The sequence below is a fragment of the Urocampus carinirostris genome, chromosome 13 (genome assembly GCF_059441175.1).
Source record: "Urocampus carinirostris isolate Australia breed hairy pipefish chromosome 13, RoL_Ucar_1.0, whole genome shotgun sequence".
Taxonomy (NCBI): Eukaryota; Metazoa; Chordata; class Actinopteri; order Syngnathiformes; family Syngnathidae; genus Urocampus; species Urocampus carinirostris.
In genome coordinates, this window is record NC_142361.1 from 22,928,294 (window position 1) to 22,949,098 (window position 20,805).

The 20,805-nt window shown below is 40.3% G+C and overlaps 1 protein-coding gene across 3 annotated transcripts in view; it reads right to left on the reverse strand.

Moving 5' to 3' along the window:
- pde10a (phosphodiesterase 10A) overlaps positions 1-20,805 on the reverse strand; it is a 101,162-nt gene that overhangs the window by 10,778 nt on the left and 69,579 nt on the right. For 2 of the 3 annotated variants that reach the window (XM_088350805.1, XM_088350803.1), the window contains exons 3-10: positions 14,731-14,759; positions 12,612-12,735; positions 9,381-9,430; positions 9,161-9,301; positions 6,588-6,743; positions 3,257-3,307; positions 2,792-2,850; positions 1,858-1,909 (exon numbers count right to left, since the gene is read on the reverse strand). In XM_088350805.1, coding sequence (XP_088206931.1) covers positions 1,858-1,909; positions 2,792-2,850; positions 3,257-3,307; positions 6,588-6,743; positions 9,161-9,301; positions 9,381-9,430; positions 12,612-12,735; positions 14,731-14,759 — 662 coding nt within the window. The remainder of the gene's footprint in view (positions 1-1,857; positions 1,910-2,791; positions 2,851-3,256; positions 3,308-6,587; positions 6,744-9,160; positions 9,302-9,380; positions 9,431-12,611; positions 12,736-14,730; positions 14,760-20,805) is intronic. The other variant, XM_088350804.1, reaches the window with a different exon arrangement.

The following is a 20,805-nucleotide window of genomic DNA, read 5'->3' on the forward strand; positions in this document are numbered from 1 at the left end:
AATATTGCTGATTTTGGCTTACAGCTGAAAAAAACTCAAAAATCCTATCTCAAAATATTAGAATACTTCCTCAGACCAAGTAAAAAAAATAATTTTATAACAGCAAAACTAAATCAAACATTTGAAAATGTCCATTGATGCACTCAGTACTTGGTTGGGAATCCTTTTGCACGGATTACTGCATCAATCCGGCGTGGCATGGAGGCAATCAGCCTGTGGCATTGCTGAGGTGTTTTTGATGCCCAGGATGCTTCGATAGCGGCCTTCAGCTCATTTGCATTTGTAGGTCTGGTGTCTTTCATCTTCTTCTTAACTATACCCCACAAATTCTCGATGGGGTTCAGGTCAGGGGAATTAGCAGGCCAATCAAGGACAGTGATGCCATGGTCAGTGCACCAGTTACTGGTGGTTTTGGCACTGTGGGCAGGTGCCAGATCATGCTGGAAAATGAAATACTCATCTCCATAGAGCTTTTCAGCAGATGGAATCATGTAGTGCTCTAAAATCTCTTGGTACACAGTTGCATTTACTCTGGACTTGATAAAACACAGTGGACCAACACCAGCTGCTGACATGGCTCCCCAAACCATTGCTGACTGTGGGAACTTCACACTGGATTTCAAGCAACTTGGATTTTGCTCTTCTCCAGCCTTTCTCCAGACTCTGGCGCCTTGACTTCCAAATGAAATGCAAAACTTGCTTTCGTCTGAAAAGAGGACTTTGGACCACTCTGCAACTGTCCAGTGCTTCTTCTCCATAGCCCAAGTCAGACGCTTCTTCCGTTGTCTTGAGTTCAGAAGTGGCTTGACCATGGGAATACGGCTATTGTAGCCCATTTCCCGGACACGTCTGTGAACTGTGGCTTTTGATACCTGGACTCCAGCTTCAGCCCACTGTCTTTGAAGCTCCCTCAAATTCTGGATGCGGCTCTTCTTCACAATTTTGTTAAGGCTGCGGTCATCTCTCTTGGTTGTGCAGCGTTTCCGGCCACATTTTTCCCTTCCAACAGACTTTTTGTGGATATGCTTTGAAACTGCACTCTGTGAACAGCCTGCTCTTTGAGAAATTTCTTTTTGTGTCTTACCCTCCTGATGGAGGGTATCAATGATGGTCCTCTGGACAGCAGTCAGATCAGCAGTGATTTAGTTTACTGAACCAAGCTGAGTGTTTTTAAGGCTCAGGAAACCCTCGCAAGGTGTTTCGAGTTAATTAGATGATTCAGGTGATTAGTTGAATAGCCTACTTGTATACTTTTTCATGATATTCTAATATTTTGAGATAGGATTTTTGAGTTTTCTTAAGCTGTAAGCCAAATTCATCAATATTAAAATAATAAAAAGCTTGAAATAGTTCAGTTGATGTGTAATGAATCCAGAATGTATGACATTTTTGTTTTTTTAATTGCATTACAGAAAATAAAGAACTTTATCACAATATTCTAATTTTCTGAGACAGTCCAGTATATATGTATATATTTTTTTTATAAAACTGTGGTATCTACTTAGGTAGTTAGCTTAGCTGTTGGAAATTGCTAATACCCGCTGAATTTTTTTTTTTTTTAACTGAACGTATTGGTATAATAACTGATCTTTAGATGGATTTTGGTTAAAGTAAGCCATTTTAAATAAATTAAAATAAAAGGTTTTGATGTGTTGGTACTCGAGGGAGCAGCAGTTAGCTGCTCACTTGCTAAGCGCTCTGTGTAAATAAGTCAATGGGAAGGTTTGTATAGCTCCCACTCTATATTCTAATTTATATATGTAACTGTATCCTACCAAACCAATTTTTAAAATATTTTCCCAGCACATTTTCTACTTTGAGGAAATCAGAGTAAACAGAAACGAGAAACCAACTTACCATAATGTTTTCAAGTAGAGAATCTATTGCCACAATATTGTCAAAGTACGTTCTGTATAAAGAGAAAAAATGGACACGTCTAAGAAAATATTTTGCAGACACTAAGTAAGGGTTTGGCTCTTTTCATGAGTATAAATGGCTCCAAAATATATTCTGATGAGTAAAATTTAATCAATGGCGTTCTAGTTCTGACAAGCTCAGAGTCTAGTTTAGTGCATGCACAAACCACATAATGCCAACAGAATGAGTGGTTTGGTCCAGTATATTAAGGGCACAGTCTAAACTACTGTACACCAACAGACCCTGTTTTGGCTGTATGTCGCTAAGAAATCCTTTATATGGAAGCTCATTAAACAATGGATCTCCAGTGTTGAGAACCCACAGAACGAACTTTAAACACCCAGAACCTCCAGCCAAACACACAGAGCAATTTGATTGTGTGAGCAGTAGGGATGGGCGGAGCTATGCACACAGCGCACGTACTAACTTCTCACTGCCCAGCACTGTCTGCACCCAGATAAATAAGTCATCATTCTCGTTTGCAGTATTTTGTGATATTTTTTTTTAAACCACAAGTTATGAAATAAAATAAGGTTCGGCGGTTTTGATTAATTTTGTTTGAAAATATATGGTATAGTGAGTCAAAATATTTTGTGATTACGGCTCTTTGGGTCAGAAAGGTTCCTGCTGCTAGAACTCCTGCCATTTTGCCGTTCACGTAATGTCGGTTCATCAAACTGTTTTACCTATGTTTACAACTCAGACTGTAATGCCATTGACACATAGGGTGAAAAGACAATGCAAAATGAAACTGAAATAAGGAAACTGGAATACAGCAATAGATTGTTGTGTTTAAATAGTTAATCGTTTTTAAGAAAATAAGCACTTTTTGGCCCTGATTTTAATGACAGCTTTCAACACGAGTGACTCTTACTTCGACACATCTAATAGGAAGTCGTTCAGCTCAGTCTGCTTGGCGAGGCCTCGGCACACCTACGAGAGAAAAATATTAGGTCAGGTCATTCCTACCCGGATATTTCTGCGTCCTGCTTGTACTGCAAACACTTTTGCTAGAGAGCGTGTTTTGCAGCAAGTGGCTGGCCCACGCGGGCAGTCCTGCGTTGGGACGCGGCTTCTCTCAGGCATTGCAAATGGCGCTAAGGCATAATGACGTCCTCGGGGACGTGTTTGTGCCGCTCGGCTGATTGGACTGGGCCCAGTCGCGACGCCTTTTCAGTACACAGTGGATTTCTCCAGTAAAAACAGCAGCGCCCAACCAGAACAAACAATGGCGCTAACATCATAATGAGCCGCGATGTCGGCATCAGCCTTATTACCCAACGTGTCTGCAGTCAAGCTTTTGCATCATTGTGCACGAGTCCAGGGGACGTTTGCTCACCTGCACTTGATGGATGGCAACTGAAGCCCATGCCAGGTTTGCAGTTGCAACCTGGAACACAAAAAGGGGAAACGTCACTTTTGCGTTGAGAGTTGAAAAGCCCCCAAAAACCCATTGAAAACAGCTTTTTGGACATATAACTGTTAGATAGAAAACAATGTGTTCACATTAATATGTAGGGTTAATAAACATTTACCATATTTATTTGTGTAGGACACGCACCCCTTGTGTTGCCCTTACGCCAACGTTTTTTCCTTAATAAATAAGGTACTGTGATTAAAATGTAACCCAAGACTAAAAATGCATCTAAGTTCATTAGAAATGTTCTACATGTATATTTTATGTTTAAGTTGAAGAGTGTAGTAAAATAATACTACTTCTGGGATTTCAGGTTCACTTCCTGTTCTTTGATCCGGTTGTCATCACTAGTTTCACACAATGGTTGACAGGAGAGTTGCATGTCCAATTAAACTCAGTCTATGTTGAAAGATTAACAAGGCAATGCTGTACGTTTCTAAATTTGTTTATACTCTGTATAACTCAACTATATTTTGTACTAATTTTGACAGATGTAAAGTTTATGTCCTTTATTTTTGTGAACTTATTGGCACATGGTCTCAATGCATTGTAAGGCACTTTGCAGTTTTCACCATCCGTAGAAGGAATTGGAGCTTTAGTTACACATCCACTGTGGTCACGTTCCTTCTTTGGTGGTTTAGCCCAATGTCATATCGATGACACGACACCCCTGATTTCTTTATCAAAATACGAATGTAATTTTGTGTCACTTTTTCTCAGCTCTGTAATAACTAACGTTTTTGAGTATGTGCGGCAAAGATTACAATCATTTATTGATAATGTAGGGCAAATAAGCTACTACTACTACTCCATTCCTCTCTTTCATTTTTTGTATGTTGTCTGCAGACCTGAAAGACCTTTCCCCTTTTTTTTCCAAATATCTTTTTCTTCCCGTTTCAACTAGATTATGGGACTACGTTCGCCTTTGTTTTGTCAGGACCACGATTTCCCCTTTTAGTTTTTCGTGACCACAGAGAGAACTGAACGCATTCCAGGCCGGTTCAAAGAATTAGGCCTTTGGAGTGACTGCGCACCCTGATGGATAGTTCGTGGATGTACCCAGGTCTCCCCACAGAGACTAAAAATCTGTAGTAGATTACAATAAAGTGTGATAACAATAACTTTTGGATTGTAATTAAAACCTTCACGACTATGTATGAATCGATGATGCCGCTTGTTGATAATGTGTATCGTGTTATATATATTCATCAGGCCAACTATTATGTTTATTCGTCCACCCCCTATCGGCTTCAAAACCATTTGAAACCCACCTGGAGGTCCCTTCACAAGGTTTTTTCATTTTCCTCATGTTGCGGTTTTTGAGTTTTTTCTTGCCCTCATGTTGGTTCCAGATCAGGGGATGATCTAATAATAGTCTGGAAAAATAGTCTGTGTAATAACCTGTGCAGCCCTTTGAGACTCTTTGTGATTAAGGACTATACAAATAAAAATGACTTGACTTGACCTAACTTCCCCCCAAATCACCCCCCTGAGTTGTGTTTTGTAAACCAACGTCACTGGTCCTTTAAAAGGGAACCGCTGAAAAGATTCACTCTATCTTCTTGCCTGCCGGTCAAACAAAAGCGAAAAAATACCACAAAGGCCATCCATCCATCCATTATCTGCACCGCTTATCCTTAGTAGGGTCGCGAGGCACAAAGGCCAGATACACGAAAAGGTGTTAGAACGGCTCATGGTCTCGGACTGCAAGATTGTTTGACCCGGACTGCCGTCCTCGCTATGTAACAGCCAAGGCGTAAAAGAACTGAACAAGGTGGCGGTTTTGATTTTCAAATTTCATGCATTCGGTTCTGTGGGCTGGGTAACTTTAGCTGATTAGCCTATATGAATGAACATCCTAATTTAATTATATAAAAATTGAGGTCATGTTACCTTTTAATAATAATATTTTTTTGATTCACTTTCTTATTCCCACGTGCCAGACTTGCCATCAGTTCAACCCTTGCCCTCCAGTCGTTTGTTTCTATTGTGATTCTATGTTGAATAAATCTTCCTTTTGGTATTGAATTAAACAACGTATGTCAGTTTTCATTGCTTTTGGATACTTAATTCTTATCCAAAATTCATGAACTGCAATTAAAAGAATTAAAAGATAAAATAATGTAGGGAGTCTGTCTCCAGATTATGAGACTGATCCAATTATCCAACTAAACTTAATGGTGGATAGCTGAGGCTAACTATTAACCAATTTGGTAACTGCTTGAATAAAGAATATTTCTCCCTAAAATATGAAAGAAAGAAATAAAAGCAAACTCCGTACAATAAAACAAACTATGAACACAATACCAACATTCTCTAACATTCATCTCTGGTACTGTGAATACAAATAATGTGATAATGAGATAAAAGTCAATGCCTTTTTGTATGTCATCTATATGGTGTTTTTTACATTTCACTAAAACTATATGTTTTTTTCTTTTAGTAAAATGAAAAAATAGTTTAAAGAAGAAAAATTATGTTATATTCCAATGAAAGATGACTTTGATTCTTAGTTTTAATTGTCAAAACTACTTACTTAAGTATTAGTTTTTTTTTAAATTGTAATTCTTTCCAAAAATTACAATATAATTTTTCAACAAACAATAAAGCATAATTCGACTTAATTAATACATAATTTTTTACTGAAAAATACATAAAAAAACGTTAATAATATCACCTTAAAATTAACAATTCGAAAAAAAAATATATATATATTAGATCATTTTTTTATTTTACGCGAAAAAATGTTACAACTATCACAACATTTGATAAAATCCTGCAAAATTAGGTAATGAATTTTGCTCTTATTAGGTATTGTTTTCTTATGACCTAGCCAAATTTTGCAAAATGTTGAATTTTTGCGTAAAAAAATAAATAAATTAATAATTTAAACTAAAAAGTAAAGCTTTGTGCTGCCATATTATATTTTTTGTTCACTAAAAAACTAAAACATTAAAAATATCAACAACAAAGAATGCTAATTTATAAAAATATGTTTAGTTCTTCTTCCGAATTATTTTTGTTATCCCGCTGATTGTATTTTACACCCAAAGGTATAGAATACATATTGTGTAATAAAAAGACAATAAAAGTTAAAAAGATATATTTTTTTGTTTTACTAGGAAAAAACCTACAAAATTATAATTTAAATACTCTTTTTATTTTTATTTTTGAATTCCCCTGACAAAATATTCAAACCTAAATGTTTTTTTACTAAACATTCCCAAATTCTGGGGTATGAAATACATTATACCTCTTGGTGACTGAGGTCAAAGGGCTCCTTCCCCCAGTGCCGTCGCAGCTCCAGGATGGCGATGAGGTCCCCGATGGCAGTGAGGATGGGAAGGCACAGGACAGAATGAACACGGATCCCTGAGTCCTGTCCTGTGCCGTCTGGGAAGCGCTCGTCCTGAACCACAAAAGACAAGCGAGGTGACTATTATAAGCCATAAATGGATTCTATGATGTCAAACTAAAACGACTTAAAATCCAAGTACAGTGGAACCTCAGTTTTCGAACGCCTCTCAGTTCGAACAAATCGGAGTTCGACCCAAAATTTTGAGAAATTCTTGCTTCGCTGTTCGGTCAAAAATTTGGAGTTCGAACGCCGGTAATGCGTGAGTGCGTACGCTAGGGTGCGATGCTGAGCGGCGTACGGGTGTTTTAGCCCCTTATTATGCCTCCGAAGAAAGTCAGTGCAAGCAGCAAAGTTGCTACAGGTGAAAAAAAGAAAAGTAGTCTTTTCTTTATCTTTTTTTTTTCTTTACACGTTCGTGTTAGCGTAATCTTTCGTACGGAAGATTCCGATAACGCGAACGTACGATTAGCCTGGGTTAGCTTTATGATTACGTCGAACATTCAGGTAAACATTCAGGGTGTTGGAACTAAGCCCAAAATTCAGGGTGTTGGAACGGAGCCCCCTTACCAATGAAGCGCTAGCCACTTGTGGTGCTAAATGACTTGTAAACGACCTGATTTTTTTTATTTTTACACGTTCATGTTAGCATAATCTTTCGTACGGAAGATTACGATAACGCGAACGTAGCCTGGGTTAGCTTCATGTTTACGTTAAACATTCATGGTAAACATTCAGGGTGTTGGAACGGATTAAAACGATTTACATTATTTTTAATGGGAAAAATGTTTTCGGTGATTGAACAAATCGGTTCTCGAACAGGGTTCTGGAACGGATTATGGTCGAGAACCGAGGTTCCACTGTACAGTAGACCCCGGGATACGGCGCCGCCGCATTATTACGCTGTCACTTTACGATGTGGAATAAGATGTTTTTTGAGCCCCTCCTGTCAGCATTTTCCTCACTATAGGACAACTATTTTTTGTGCCCAGAAACTCATGTAATTCCACCTTTGCAGTGTGTGTATGAATGCGGTTGGCGTCTAACAGATGGTTGTCTTGCTATTGGTCCAAGTCAAATAAAATGCTGGTCTGCTGGCTGCCATCGGCTGAACTGCCTCCATTTTAATAGATCGACACCGCTGGCTTCACAATCTCAATGTTCATTCCATACAAAATATAGCACTGAAGCAACTAACGAACAAATTCAACTCACGAACAATCGACAAGAATCTCGTTCGTAATTAAGGAAGCATCTTTATATCACTGCGAAATCATTAGCATAGCTCGTAAGCATATGATAAAAACAAATCCAGGCGAAGGTCGCGCTTCGTAATTAAAGTACAACTAGTAAAATATGGGATAGTGCAGTTCGATATTTGGTGTGTCGGGTTTGTGAGGCTCCTGATGTAGTTTCCATATGAGCCTAGTAACTGGTGGAGATGGCACCACTCGTTTCGTGAATTTGATGTGCCGGGTCACTCACTTGTATATCTTCTATCTCTCAAAAATGTGAATTTATTTCTATGTTTAGTTGGTACTGGGCTGACAATTTCCTCATGGATCGCCAACATTTTGCATCCACTCTTAAAATGTTATGAGCGTATTTGGACACTTTGATGCCATGAATATAATTTTGTATATAATAATTAGGAACCTTTTCTACTGTCTTTTTGATTAGTTTACCCAATAAGTAACAAATGATACGGCTATGTTATTAGGAATAGCGATAAAAGAGTCGCTCACTGTTGTTTTGGCCGCTCTATCTGATACATGGATACAGTAACTATAGTGGCCGTGGTTTAGCGCTCTCTGTCGGATCTGTAAGAGCATTTTAAAATGTAGTGAATGTTTTTTTATACTTTGTTAAAAATAGACCTTCCTGACAAAGCCTTGGTTCAAAAAAAAACAAATGCACAGTATGTGGTTTTTGTATGCTTTAAAAATCCAAAACGGGTCGGTGGCAACCCTAACACAAGAGAGTTCAAATCCAAGTAATCAATTAATTGAAAAAATAATCAACGGACTCATCAGTTATTAAAACAATTATTAGTTGCAACCTTACACCCTGCCTTACAAACTTTACTTGGCAGTGTGGAATAAGATGTTTTTTCAGCCCTTCTTTACGGTATTTTCCTCTCTATGTGACATCAACATCAACAACAATTTTGTGTGCTCAGAAAATTCAAACATTGCAGTGTTCGCGCATATTAATGCGGGTTAGGTCTTTCAAATGCCTGTGTGCTATTGGTCAATGTCAGATAAAATGCTGGTCGATTGGCTGTCACTGGCTGAACTACTTCATATTTTTATCTGGGGTAACAGTGGCTCAGAATGAAATAGCTAATTAGCATAGGTTTTTATCACCCGGCTTTTTCTCTTTGCAATGCCCACCTCAGAACAGATTCATGTTGCATCCCGGGAGTCAAATACACAAAATGATCCAAAAATAAGAATTGATAATAACCTTACCCCCATGATGTCTTCTACTAAGAGAGTTTTGTGAGTCTTGGCAACATGAGCCGCAATGGTGGTCCCGAATGCGATGGGGCCAGAGGGGACAAGGCTTGGGGGACCGTCCTTGGTCCTTGTCGGGGTGAACAAACATAAAGTCTGACCCAGAAAAAGACATGAGTGTGAAGAAAAGCTCAAAAAAATCACAACATGATTCGACTCTTCCTTTAAAACTTACATTGTTGCATTCTCCCAAAAAGTAAAGTGCAAATCCATCAGCTTTTGTTGCTGTGGGTTAAAAAAAAGAAGTCAGCGTCAAGAACAGAAAATATTATATTTTCTAGCCAGTATCTGCAAAGCTTATCCTCAGTAGGGTCGCAGGTGTGCTGGAGCACATCCCAGCCATCTTCAGACACCCTGAACTGGTTGCCAGCCAGGTGCAGGGATCAAAAGGACAGACAACGAACTCGCTCACTCATTGACACCCAGAGACAATTGAACTGACCAATTTCATTATTGCACAAAAAACAGTTTTTGTTTGTTGCTGACTCAAAAATGATCTGATAAGGATGCCTTCTGGCCATCGGCAGGAGGTCGCCAGGACGACCCAGGACACGCTGGAGAGACTACATCTCTAGGCTTGCCCGACCCCACATAAGTGGAAGGAAATGGATATATATATATATATATATATATATATATATATATATATATATATATATATATATATATATATATATATATATATACACACACACACACACCGTAAATTCCGGACACCGTAAATTCCGGACTATAAGCCGCTACTTTTTTCCCAAACGTTCAACCCGGCGGCTTATTCAGTGATGCAGCCAATTTATGTAATTTTTCTAACGGCCGCCAGCGGCGCTCGAGTTCAAGGCACATGACGCAGCTTACAAGCTAAACGCAATCGAGCAATCCGATAAAGAAGGAAATAGAGCTACTGCACACACTTTACCTTGCGAGCGTGTTGCTAGCGTGTTTTTGAATAAGGGAGCGTGGGACGACGTCTATGTGACAAAGTCTCTTTCCCATACTAAAGGGGGACAACTTTGATCACGACAGTTATAGGGAAGAAAATGAGAACGGTTTACCGTGATTTCTACATATACGGTATGTTTTTTCAACAGACCCGTTAACAGCATTGCGAGCATGTTGTTATTAGCGTTTTGCTACCCTTCACAGAAATGGTTTGGGATGAAAGTTATAATATTATTATTAAAGCTTTGAAAACTCTCTCAGTGTATCGTCTTTCTTTGTAAATATGTGTAGCCATAAATAATATGTATTTGCAACTGTATATTTTTGTAATGTATTTATTTGTATTTATTTTGGACACTTATTCTGACAAGTCTTGCACTGACCAATTAAAAAGAAGGGGCGTAACAGACGCGGGGGATGACGGCAAGTGGGGACCGGTAAAGGTGATTGTTTGTGGACACGGCAGACAAAAGTGGATTTATATTTTTCCCACCCTTACCTTTGGAAATATACACTTTTTTTCCTTGGATTACTTTTAACGGGACCTGGATTCTGCAGGTCTGCATCATATCTTAACTACCGGTATCATTGTCAGTTCATTCTGCCAGCTGTGGTTGTTGAACTGAGTACCTTATGCTCACTTAAAATCGCGGAATCCAAAGTTTGGGTTAATTTTGTGATTGTGTTCCAAGTTTTAGCAGGGACGCACGCGGCTTATATACGGGTGCGGCTTGTGTAAGTACAAAAGCGATTATCCTCTTAAAATGTGGTGGGTGCGGCTTATAATCAGGTGCGCTCTATAGTCCGGAATTTACGGTGTGTGTGTGTGTGTGTGTGTGTATGTATATATATATATATATATATATTTATATATATATATATATATATTCAGTGAAGAAAATAAGTATTTGAACACCCTGCTATTTTGCTATTTCTCCCACTTAGAAATCATGGAGGGGTCTGAAATGTTCAACGTAAGTGCATGTCCACCGTGAGAGAGATGAACTGAAAAGAAAAATCCAAAAATTGTAATGCCAGATCTCATCATTAGCTACACCGCTTATCCTCAGTAGGGTCGCGGGGGTGCTGGAGCCCATCCCAGCAATCATCGGACAGTGGGGAGGGGACCAGGGGTAATGCAAGATATTTTAATGATTTATTTGTGTGATATAGCTGCAAATGAGTATTTGAACACCTGAGAAAATGAATGTTAATATTTGGTACAGTAGCCTTTGTTTGATATTACAGATGTAAAACGTTTCCTGTAGTCTTTCACAGGGTTTGCACACACTGCGGGAGGGATCTTGGCCCATTCCTCCACACAGATCTTCTCTGGATCAGTCAGGTTTCTGGGCTGTCGCCGAGAAACACGGAGTTTGAGCTCCATCCAAAGATTTTTCGATTGGATTCAGGTCTGGGGACTGGCTCTTCTACACTAGAACCTTGATATGCTTCTTGCAGAGCCACTCCTTGTATTTCCTGGCTGTGTGCTTCGGGTCGTTGTCGTGTTGGAAGACCCAGCCACGACCTATCTTCAATGCTCTGATTGAGGGAAGGAGGTTGTTTCCCAATATCTCACAATACACGGCCCCAGTCATCCTCTCGCTAATGCACTGCAGTCGCCCAGTCACATGTGCACAAAAACACCCCCAAAGCACCCCCATGCTTTACAGTAGGGATAGTGTTCTTCGGATTGTACTCTTCATTCTTCTTCATCCAAACAAGATTAGTGGAATTGTGACCAAAAAGTTCTATTTTGGTCTCATCTGACCACAAAACTTTCTCCTATGACTCCTTTGTGTCATCCAAATGACGTCTTAGTGTATTACCTAGATTAACCTTGGAAACGGTGTTCCCAGCTCTTTTCAGGTCATTGACCAACTCCTGTCGTGTAGTTCTGGGCTGATTCCTGACCTTTCTTAGAATCATTGAGACCCCACGAGACGATATCTTGCATGGGGCTCCACTCCGATTGAGATTGACCGTCATGTTTAGCTTCATCCATTTTCTAATGATTGCTCTAACAGTTGACTTTTTTCACCAAGCTGCCTGTTAACGGCTCCATTGCTCTTTCCAGCCTTGTGGAGGTGTACAATTTTGTCTCTGGTGTCTTTAGACAGCTCTTTGGTATTCGCCATGTTACAAGCTAAATCAAGTCTTACCGATTGTATGGGGTGGACAGGTGTCTTTATGCAGCTTACGACCTCAAACAGGTGCATCTTATTCAGGATGATACATGGAGTGCAGGTAGACTTCTAATGGGTGGACTAACAGGTCGTATCACACAAATAAATTGTTAAAAAATCATGCATTGTGATTTCTGGATTTTTCTTTTTAGTTTATTTCTATCACAGCTAACATGCACCTACGATGAAACTTTCAGACCCCTCCATGATTTTGAAGTGGCAGGTTGTTCAAATACTTATTTTCTTCACTGAAATATACTAAACACAGTAGATGGTGGTACCTGTTTTTACTATGTTGCAGAGTTCATAGAGCAGCAGTTTGTGATCGCCTCCAGTGTCCAGGCGCTGCTCCATGTAGCTGTTGAGTTCATACACCACACCCTGCATGTTGGCATCCTGGTACTGCTGGACACAAAAACGCACATAACTTCATTTTCACACTGTCGAATTTTGAGTCAACAACGAACAAAAACAAACCCCGGCAGCGTTTTGCTTTGATGCTCACGTTTGTCTTAAACATTACGTAACAGGGCAGAGAGATGTCATGTCCGCCCCTACAGGGAGGGTGAGGATGGGGGAGCATTGAGGGGGGAGAATGGCGCACTAGAAAGCTTCCCTCGAGGGATCCAATGCGCCCTCCCATATCCTGTTTTCGCAGACGTATGGATGACGCAGCCGGAGGGCGAGCAACCCTCGCTTATTTGTGCTTTCAATGAGGTCATAGAGCCATTTAAGCGAGCTGAGATGGAGACTCCTGTGAGCAGAGTGGTGTCGAAAGCAATGTTTAGCTAGCTGTGTCTACGTGGATGTTTTTTCAAAAATCTAATTCCAATTCTGATTGAGGTAGATAGCATAAATCCAGTAAACTAATTTGGCCAGGTCCCATTCTATACATTCAAATAAATAATGTTAGTATAATCCAGGGCTTCTCAATCACTTTCTGTCAAACCCTCACGAGGAAGAAGAAAACCTTGTGCTCCCCTTCAAGCCCTCCAAACCCAATTTAAAGATGATGTGTGGATTAGTGGCTACAATGAGCACGTTTTACAATACGAACACTACTTTTCCAAGTGGGGTTTGAAGCAGCAGAAATAGAAAATCTCGGAAGCTCCTCAATTATATGATACCGACAACGTTTACTTAAGTAGGGATGCGGGATAATCGTTGGCATTAATAGGCATGGACAATGGTTTGGCATTGGTGAGGACCAAATCACAAAAAGCACAAGTCTCACATGTAGTAGGGGAAAGGGACCACCAATAGATTCGTCTTATGTGTCAGAGCTTGAGGAGAGAACGTGCGCTAACCCTTTCTGCTCTGCTAAAATCGATTATTTTTTAAGTAATCATATAACATTGGTGGGGACAAAAGGATTTTCTGATATTGGTGATGAAATGTCACTTCCGTCCATGCCAAATCTTTGGTACCTTAAAAATCAAGCGGCTCAACGTGATTGGTGTGTAATGTCTTTAAAAGAGGGATACATGTATTTGGCTCCACTGCCAACATTTTTAGACACAGCAAGACACATTCTTTTTCTCACCCGAAGTTCTGCTTCATCATATTTCCTCGTACAGTATTTTTCTTATCTCTTCATCTCTTTCTCTCTCTGCCTGTTCACTCATCCCTGTTAAATATTGTTTTTATCGTTAAACTTAAGGGGCAAAGACGGTTCATGTCAATATTTCACACTCTGTGCAAAGAGCTAATGCTCAACGTAGATAAAACTTCTCTACCACGAGGGCACGCTCTGCCAATAAGAGTGCTACAGCCCCCAAATATAGTGGGGGGGTGGGGTATTTGCACTTTATTTTTGGACAGTTAAAACCATTCTGAGGTCACACGCGCCCCCCTTGATGGAGCCATACTATTTGAGAAATACTAGTATAGTCACATTGAGTATGTGAAAGGAAATATTGCTATTTACCCGATTGAAGTCTCAAATAAAATGCAAATATTCCGATTACAATGATCAGGTTAGTCCTTTCACTTTCCAATCACTCGTTCTTGTTTATGCATTCAAGTCTTCCAATTGCTAGTGTACACAGGCAGTTTCCCCTCATCTGGGATATTTTTATGGGGTTGGAGTACAAAGACAAATGATACATGCAAATTCCGGTTTACTCTCTTAAGAAAAGGCTCGTGTGTATTAGTTGATTCCTCTGGGACATTAGCATTTTATGCCACGGTTGTATACGGCTATCTAGAGAGGATGCCACAGTTATATTCATCCATATATAGTGTAAGTCTATGCTTTTGGCTAGTTCTTTATGAGCATATCTTGTCAACACAAAAGACATTGCTTCAGATTTTGACTTCTAATACTAGCACTTTACATGACATCGACCAAAAGTCTGAGTTGTGCCTGCATGTTAACATGGTAATGGAGGCAAAACTTACCCTGCTGACCTCTTTAGAAGATGTGTCATCTGTGTAAACAATAAAAATACAAATTAGACAAAATGACTCACCGCTTTAGTGTTCATCAATGGATGTGTTTCTAGGAATGCATTAACCTTGCTCTCTGTAAAGACAATTGATATGTGTGTTCTGACGCATTACTCCAATAAAATGAAAACTTGTGAAAGATAAGCTATACAAATAACATATACTTTTGACTCCTCTAGACATTACTCTTGGTTCTAGCCTGTATATAATGAAATGTACGGTTGTCCATCCATTATCCCTGGTCAACTACTCCTGAGCAGGGGTGGCGTTGTTCTTCGTTTCCCGGTATGCAGCGCTAAAGCATGCCATTGTGGCCTGCTTTAAATGAACTGCACTGTTTTGGTCACAATCTGTTATCCCAAGTTGACAATTGCTGATGGGGGGAGGGAGGGGATGCAAAGAAAGTTTATTTGTCATGTGTGGCAACTCCTTTTTTTTTTCTTTCACCTAAAATGAACAGCACCCTTGCGGCCATGATCCATTATCCCTGGTTGACAATAGATGCGAGGGGAGCCCGGCAGAGCACATGTTCAAAATGGGAGCAATTGGGGGTTTCTGCTTCACTTTTTAACGTATCATGGGAGGTTTTGGTCCCCAGTTACTGCAATAAACAAAGGATTACAGCAAATATGTCAAGGTCAAGGCCTGCGGGCCAGGTTTCTTTTTTATGGCACCTAAAGTTGATTAATTATTTTACACAAAGAATCAGTGTGTATTTTTTGCGCTAATCTTGAAGAAGGGGTTGTTTTTGTCAAGACCAGAACAGAGACAGGATCCACTTGCGTTGCGTTTCTCACAAGTTTTATTGGAAGAAAGAGAGGGTTGCGCCCACGATCCGGTGATTGCTGGACGCGGGAAGAAGGTCGCTCAGAACGCAGAAGTGGATCTTCCATGGCGAGCGATGGCGGTGTGAGGAACGGAAAAACAGGTCAGTAGCCGGGACAGGAGAGCAAAAACGTGGTCGGGGTCGTAAGCGAGTCGTAAGCCAGGAAAGGAGAGTAGACGTGGTCGGGGACAAAAAGAGGTCGCAGGACGGGAGAGTAGACGTGGTCAGGATCAGAAAACAGGTCGAAGCCGCGGGACAGACAGGAGCAAAAACAGGTGGGAGTCAGGGTCGAACTGAGGGTTAACTGAGGTTCGCAGACAGACTGACAAAAGGGGACGGATAGGAGTGGGTTTAAACAGGGACAGACAATAAATTGGTCTTTTTTGCCTGTTGAATTTTTTAAGATTACTAATGGAGCCATAAGAAAATATTGCTTAAAATAAAGCAATCTGATCCTATTGCAATAAATTTGTATGGTTTTCATAGGTTCAATTAGGTTCATTTGACTATATGCGCCATTTTCAAAGTTGTCAACATTCGATCGATCCAGCCCTCGGCTTGTAGCCAAATCTTCTTGGCCCACCGTCCATTTAACTTTGACACCCTTGGATTTGAGTTTTCGGTTACAGTTACTAGATTTATACTCTGGGAAGTTCTACTTGGGATGAAATTATAATTGTCCGTACAGATGGAGCACAGAGAGTGCTCTGATCTCTTTGATAACATTTCATGTGATCCGACCATGAAAGGCCTCAGGGGTGTCGGAGAAGAGAGAAAATCTTGCTGACTCGTGCTGGTGCCGGCTTTGAAACGAGCCTCTGTGCATGTGAAGAAAGAATTACAGCCGGCCACATTGTTTGCTGTTTTAAACATGCCTTGGTTTCCTAACTTAGCCGTGAGAGCTATTTTGGAGTCAACCCCTGGCCATGCATGACGTCAAACAAGAGGGGAGGGGGCTGTATTTAAAGAATGCAAAGACTTAAAGGGAAATAAGACAAACCTTCCCTTTTTTGTTGTATTTTTTTTCCCCATGAGCTGACTTTTTGATACTTGTTGCAAAATATTTCACGGCATAACAGCACTCAAGGGTCACCAACAGGTAGCCCACTTAGAACACCTGAGTAGACCACAGACCTGTTCTGAAAATAGCTCATTGCGATTTACAAAACTACATTTCTTACTGGCATGATACTTTAGCTGAAGACTGGGCCTATTTAGACCTTACATCTCATACTTACAACCTGGTATATGCATAATAACCACAGAGTAACAACATAGTAGTAACGTATGTTTTTAAAACCGGCAGCCCGGTGAGCTAATCTGTAACAAAAAAAAGTATTTTTTATCTTCATAAAGGTTTGTGACCCCCAGTTTAAGCTCAAGAATCTGATACTGAAGTAATTGCATTTGAAAAATAAAGAAATACAAAGCGTATTACTTCTGCGTCACACAATCCAGGTATAGTGTGACATGCAAGATTTTCATTTGTTTAAATGAAGTGTGCAAAGTTTGAATCTTATGTTTTTGGGCACGTTAGATAATTTGTCCAATGAAGGGGGCCAAAATATGATATTCCACATCGTATGGTGGGGACGCCGTATCCTGGGGGTCTACTGCACTGTGCGTTTTAGTACTTATTGATAAAATATCCACTCGGGATAACATAAATGGCAAACTGAAGCCTTGAAAAATTCCTGCTTCATGAAGTCCGATCACATCGAGTTTTCACACCGAAACGTAGAGGCCTCCGCCCGCATGAAAATCCCGATACGCCAGCATTTCCGCGTGTGCAGTCGATAAAAATAGAATGTTCCTGTGTTGCCAGCACTGTCCCAAGGACTTGTCCATTGTAATGGCAACCCCTATTTTCAGTTTTGCTTTCAGTCAATAGAAAACTGAGCAGTTTTTTTTGTACATTCAAAGCTACTCCCGTAACAACGTACAATTGTACTTAAATTGAATTAAGTTTTAAAAGCTCTAATCTCCTTGTTTATTGCAGCGACAAGAACCCCTTGCAATGTGTGAAAATCTGCGAGGTAGCCTCTAACATTTTTAATAATTATCCTCCGCTTTCAGGATTTGTCAACTTGGGATAATGTATCAGAGCCAAAACAGTATAGTTTATTTTAGGCTGGGCCAAAACGGCACACCGATAACGGCACGTCACTGCGACTCAATCCACCCCCAAAAAACCTTTGTTGTCCAGCAATAGTCGAGCGGGGATAATGGATTGCGGCCTAAACTGTGCATTTCATACCTACCGACAAATGTGCCTTCCACCAATCCCTGCTCACAGCAATATCAAACTGGGCATAATAGATTGTGGCCGCACAGGTGCTGCTTATTTTAGGCGTAAAAATCGGGAAAAAAAAAGAGGCACAACACATAACACAAATTTTCTTTCTTGGGCTTGCTTTCAACCATAATCAACTGAGGATAATGGATTGCGGCCGCATTTCATTTTAGACAGGCCAAAACGACACGCCCCCCAAAAGGGCGCTCTGCTGGTCCCCGCTGCAGCAATATGGGATTGGAAATAATAGATTGTCGACGCTCAAGTGCAGTTCATTTTGGGCAGAAATACAGTAACGGCAAAACAGGCTGCAATGAAAGTGCATTCTGTTGGCCCCTGCGTGTAGCAATATGAGATTGGGGATATTAGATCGCTGAGGCACAGGTACAGTTCATTTTAGGTGAAAATAACGACAAAAAAAACACAATAGGCCTGACAAAAGTGCGCTGTGCAATATGCATCTTGGATAATACTTCGCGGAGTATTTTTCAACCTGTGATGCACTGAAGCCGGGAAGTATAAAGTAGATTTGTTTTGAGATAAAAAAAAAATCTAAGAGGCTTTTTTTCTGATTTATTTATCTGGAAAAAACAAAATTCAAGTCTCTGGTAAACTATTACTGAGGTCAAAAACAAGAACGTGGACACTTCTCTGGATTGAGGACTGCAATTCCTCAATGCTTGCAAGATCACGGACGGGAGCTTTATTGATCTTCTGCCAGGGTTACCTCATCTCCCACTGGACAGCAAACTGACTCATGGCTCGGATGTAGGACTAGAATTGGTCTTCAATTGACCTCGTTTATGGAGCACAGAGAAAATGTCTTCTGCTGCCTTCCAGGAATCTGGCCAGACAGAAATAGAATAACCCCCTCGCTTGATTTTTTTCAACTTCGAACAGAGCTGAATGTCTCACAAGCTTTCGGGCATGAACAATTGATTAAACAAATGCGGTTAATTCGTTATTTTAAAAATTGAGGATTTGAATGTTCATGAGATTGATGGTAGATGGTTGACGGAACAAATGAGTTGAATTTGAAATATCTCAATTTGATGATGATTATTAAAATAATGTTCCTAACTACGGTAAATCTTCCAGGATACGGTGTAGAATAAGATGTTTTCTTTGCTCCTCTTTAAAGCATTTTCTCCACAATACAACATGAACAAATTAATTGTAAAGTCCAAAATCTCTTCAAGATGTCTATCTCATATTTTTTATTTTTTGCTGCGTGTCTGGGCATAATGAAATTACTGATATGGCTGAACTCCCTCCCACAATGCCTTTATTTTCTTTCAGTTCAAAATCTTGCGTGCTTCGTCAAGACTTTGCAAGTTAGTGCAATACAATACTGTATGTATTCACTGTACTTATTCAGGAACCTTACTGTGATCACTTTGCTCGGAGCCAAGACTGTATAAATTTCCGCTCAGAAAGAAATCCATCTTTGATGTCCCTTTCAGATAAATTGGAATATTGCTGATTGACTAAACAGAAAAGGATTGGGTGAAGGGGGAGCATGAGCACACGGCACTGTGGACCATGGGGAGGCTTGGCTGGTTATGCCTGTCTTATGCCCGCTAGTGTTCATTCTGTCTTATGCACGTACAAGCTGACCCTGATTTCAGTATCGTATTCTCAAGTAGGTTTTAGATTAGGGGATGGTGTACTAATAGTTTGTAGTTTGTGGTCTGTGCAGCCCTTTGAGACTCCTTGTGATTAAGGCCGTCACAAAAAACATGACTTGACTTGACTTTGCACCCGTCGCTACTTAACGCTTCGGTTATAGTTGTTTCAATCCTTGGCGGATTTTGAATTGAATCAATTTGGTCTTTATTGTCATTGACATTCTTGTATTGTGCATTATGTTTGTTAGCACATCGGGGGGACAGATAAGGGAGGTTGCTCTGTTTTGGGTGGGAGTGACTGTCTCTGTTTGCAACTGTGAGCGCGACTGCGATAGGCTGGTGTAAGCTGTCAGTCGAACAGCTAACTTTTAGCGGCTGGTTACATTGAAAAGAGATTCATCCATTAAATCGAACTCTAAAGAAAGTCAGAAGAGCGCAACGAAATTGTGATCACCAGCGGTTGCTTGGGTAGTATCTAGGAGAAGGCAAGAGCGGTGCTGCTGGTCCAGCCCACTGCTAACGGCTAGGCTAACAACTTTTCGATGCCACCGCTGCGGAACCTGTATCTTGCCAACGCCAGGTCCATTAGCCATTAAACGTATTACTTGAAGCAAAAACTCCAGGAAAACGGCTAAAATAGGGACGATTTCATTCTAATTATTGCGGCGATCTGTCTCCAGCCAAGGACTCCCGATAGTTGTGCTAGCTAGTCAGCCACTCTCTAAATTGCTTTCTTAAACTGAAAGGAGAATCCCTCCAATATGACAATAAAACCATTCATTCAAGTGCAATTTTGTGTTGCATGTTATTATATGTAGATCTAAATTTGTTATTTTGTGACAGTCACAAACTCTCAGTCGGTAATGTTGAGGTAAGTTTAACCCTTTGGGTTCTTTTCTTAAGGTGCGACGCCACTTTGCAGGGGAGTCCGGTCCCCATCAACCACGAAAATCGAAGGGTCTCTATTCTTCCCCATCGCTCTCTCACAAACACGTACTTGCAGCCAAGTGTGATGTAATCCAATGTGGCCCATCACATGATGAGAAAGAACGGGACACGCTGCGGGGACGGCTTCCAGGAAGCAGTTAACGCCAATCACATGACCACAGCTTAGAAAAACAATAGAAAAGATCGCCGGCTTTTAAAGGCGTCACTGAAATCGTGACGAGTGGAGGAATAGAGCTATGGATTCAAAAGAGAGGAGGAGGAAAATCATCAGTATTGACCATGCAAACAAATATTTTTTATAATGAAGAAATTATAGTTTGTGTATAATTGTT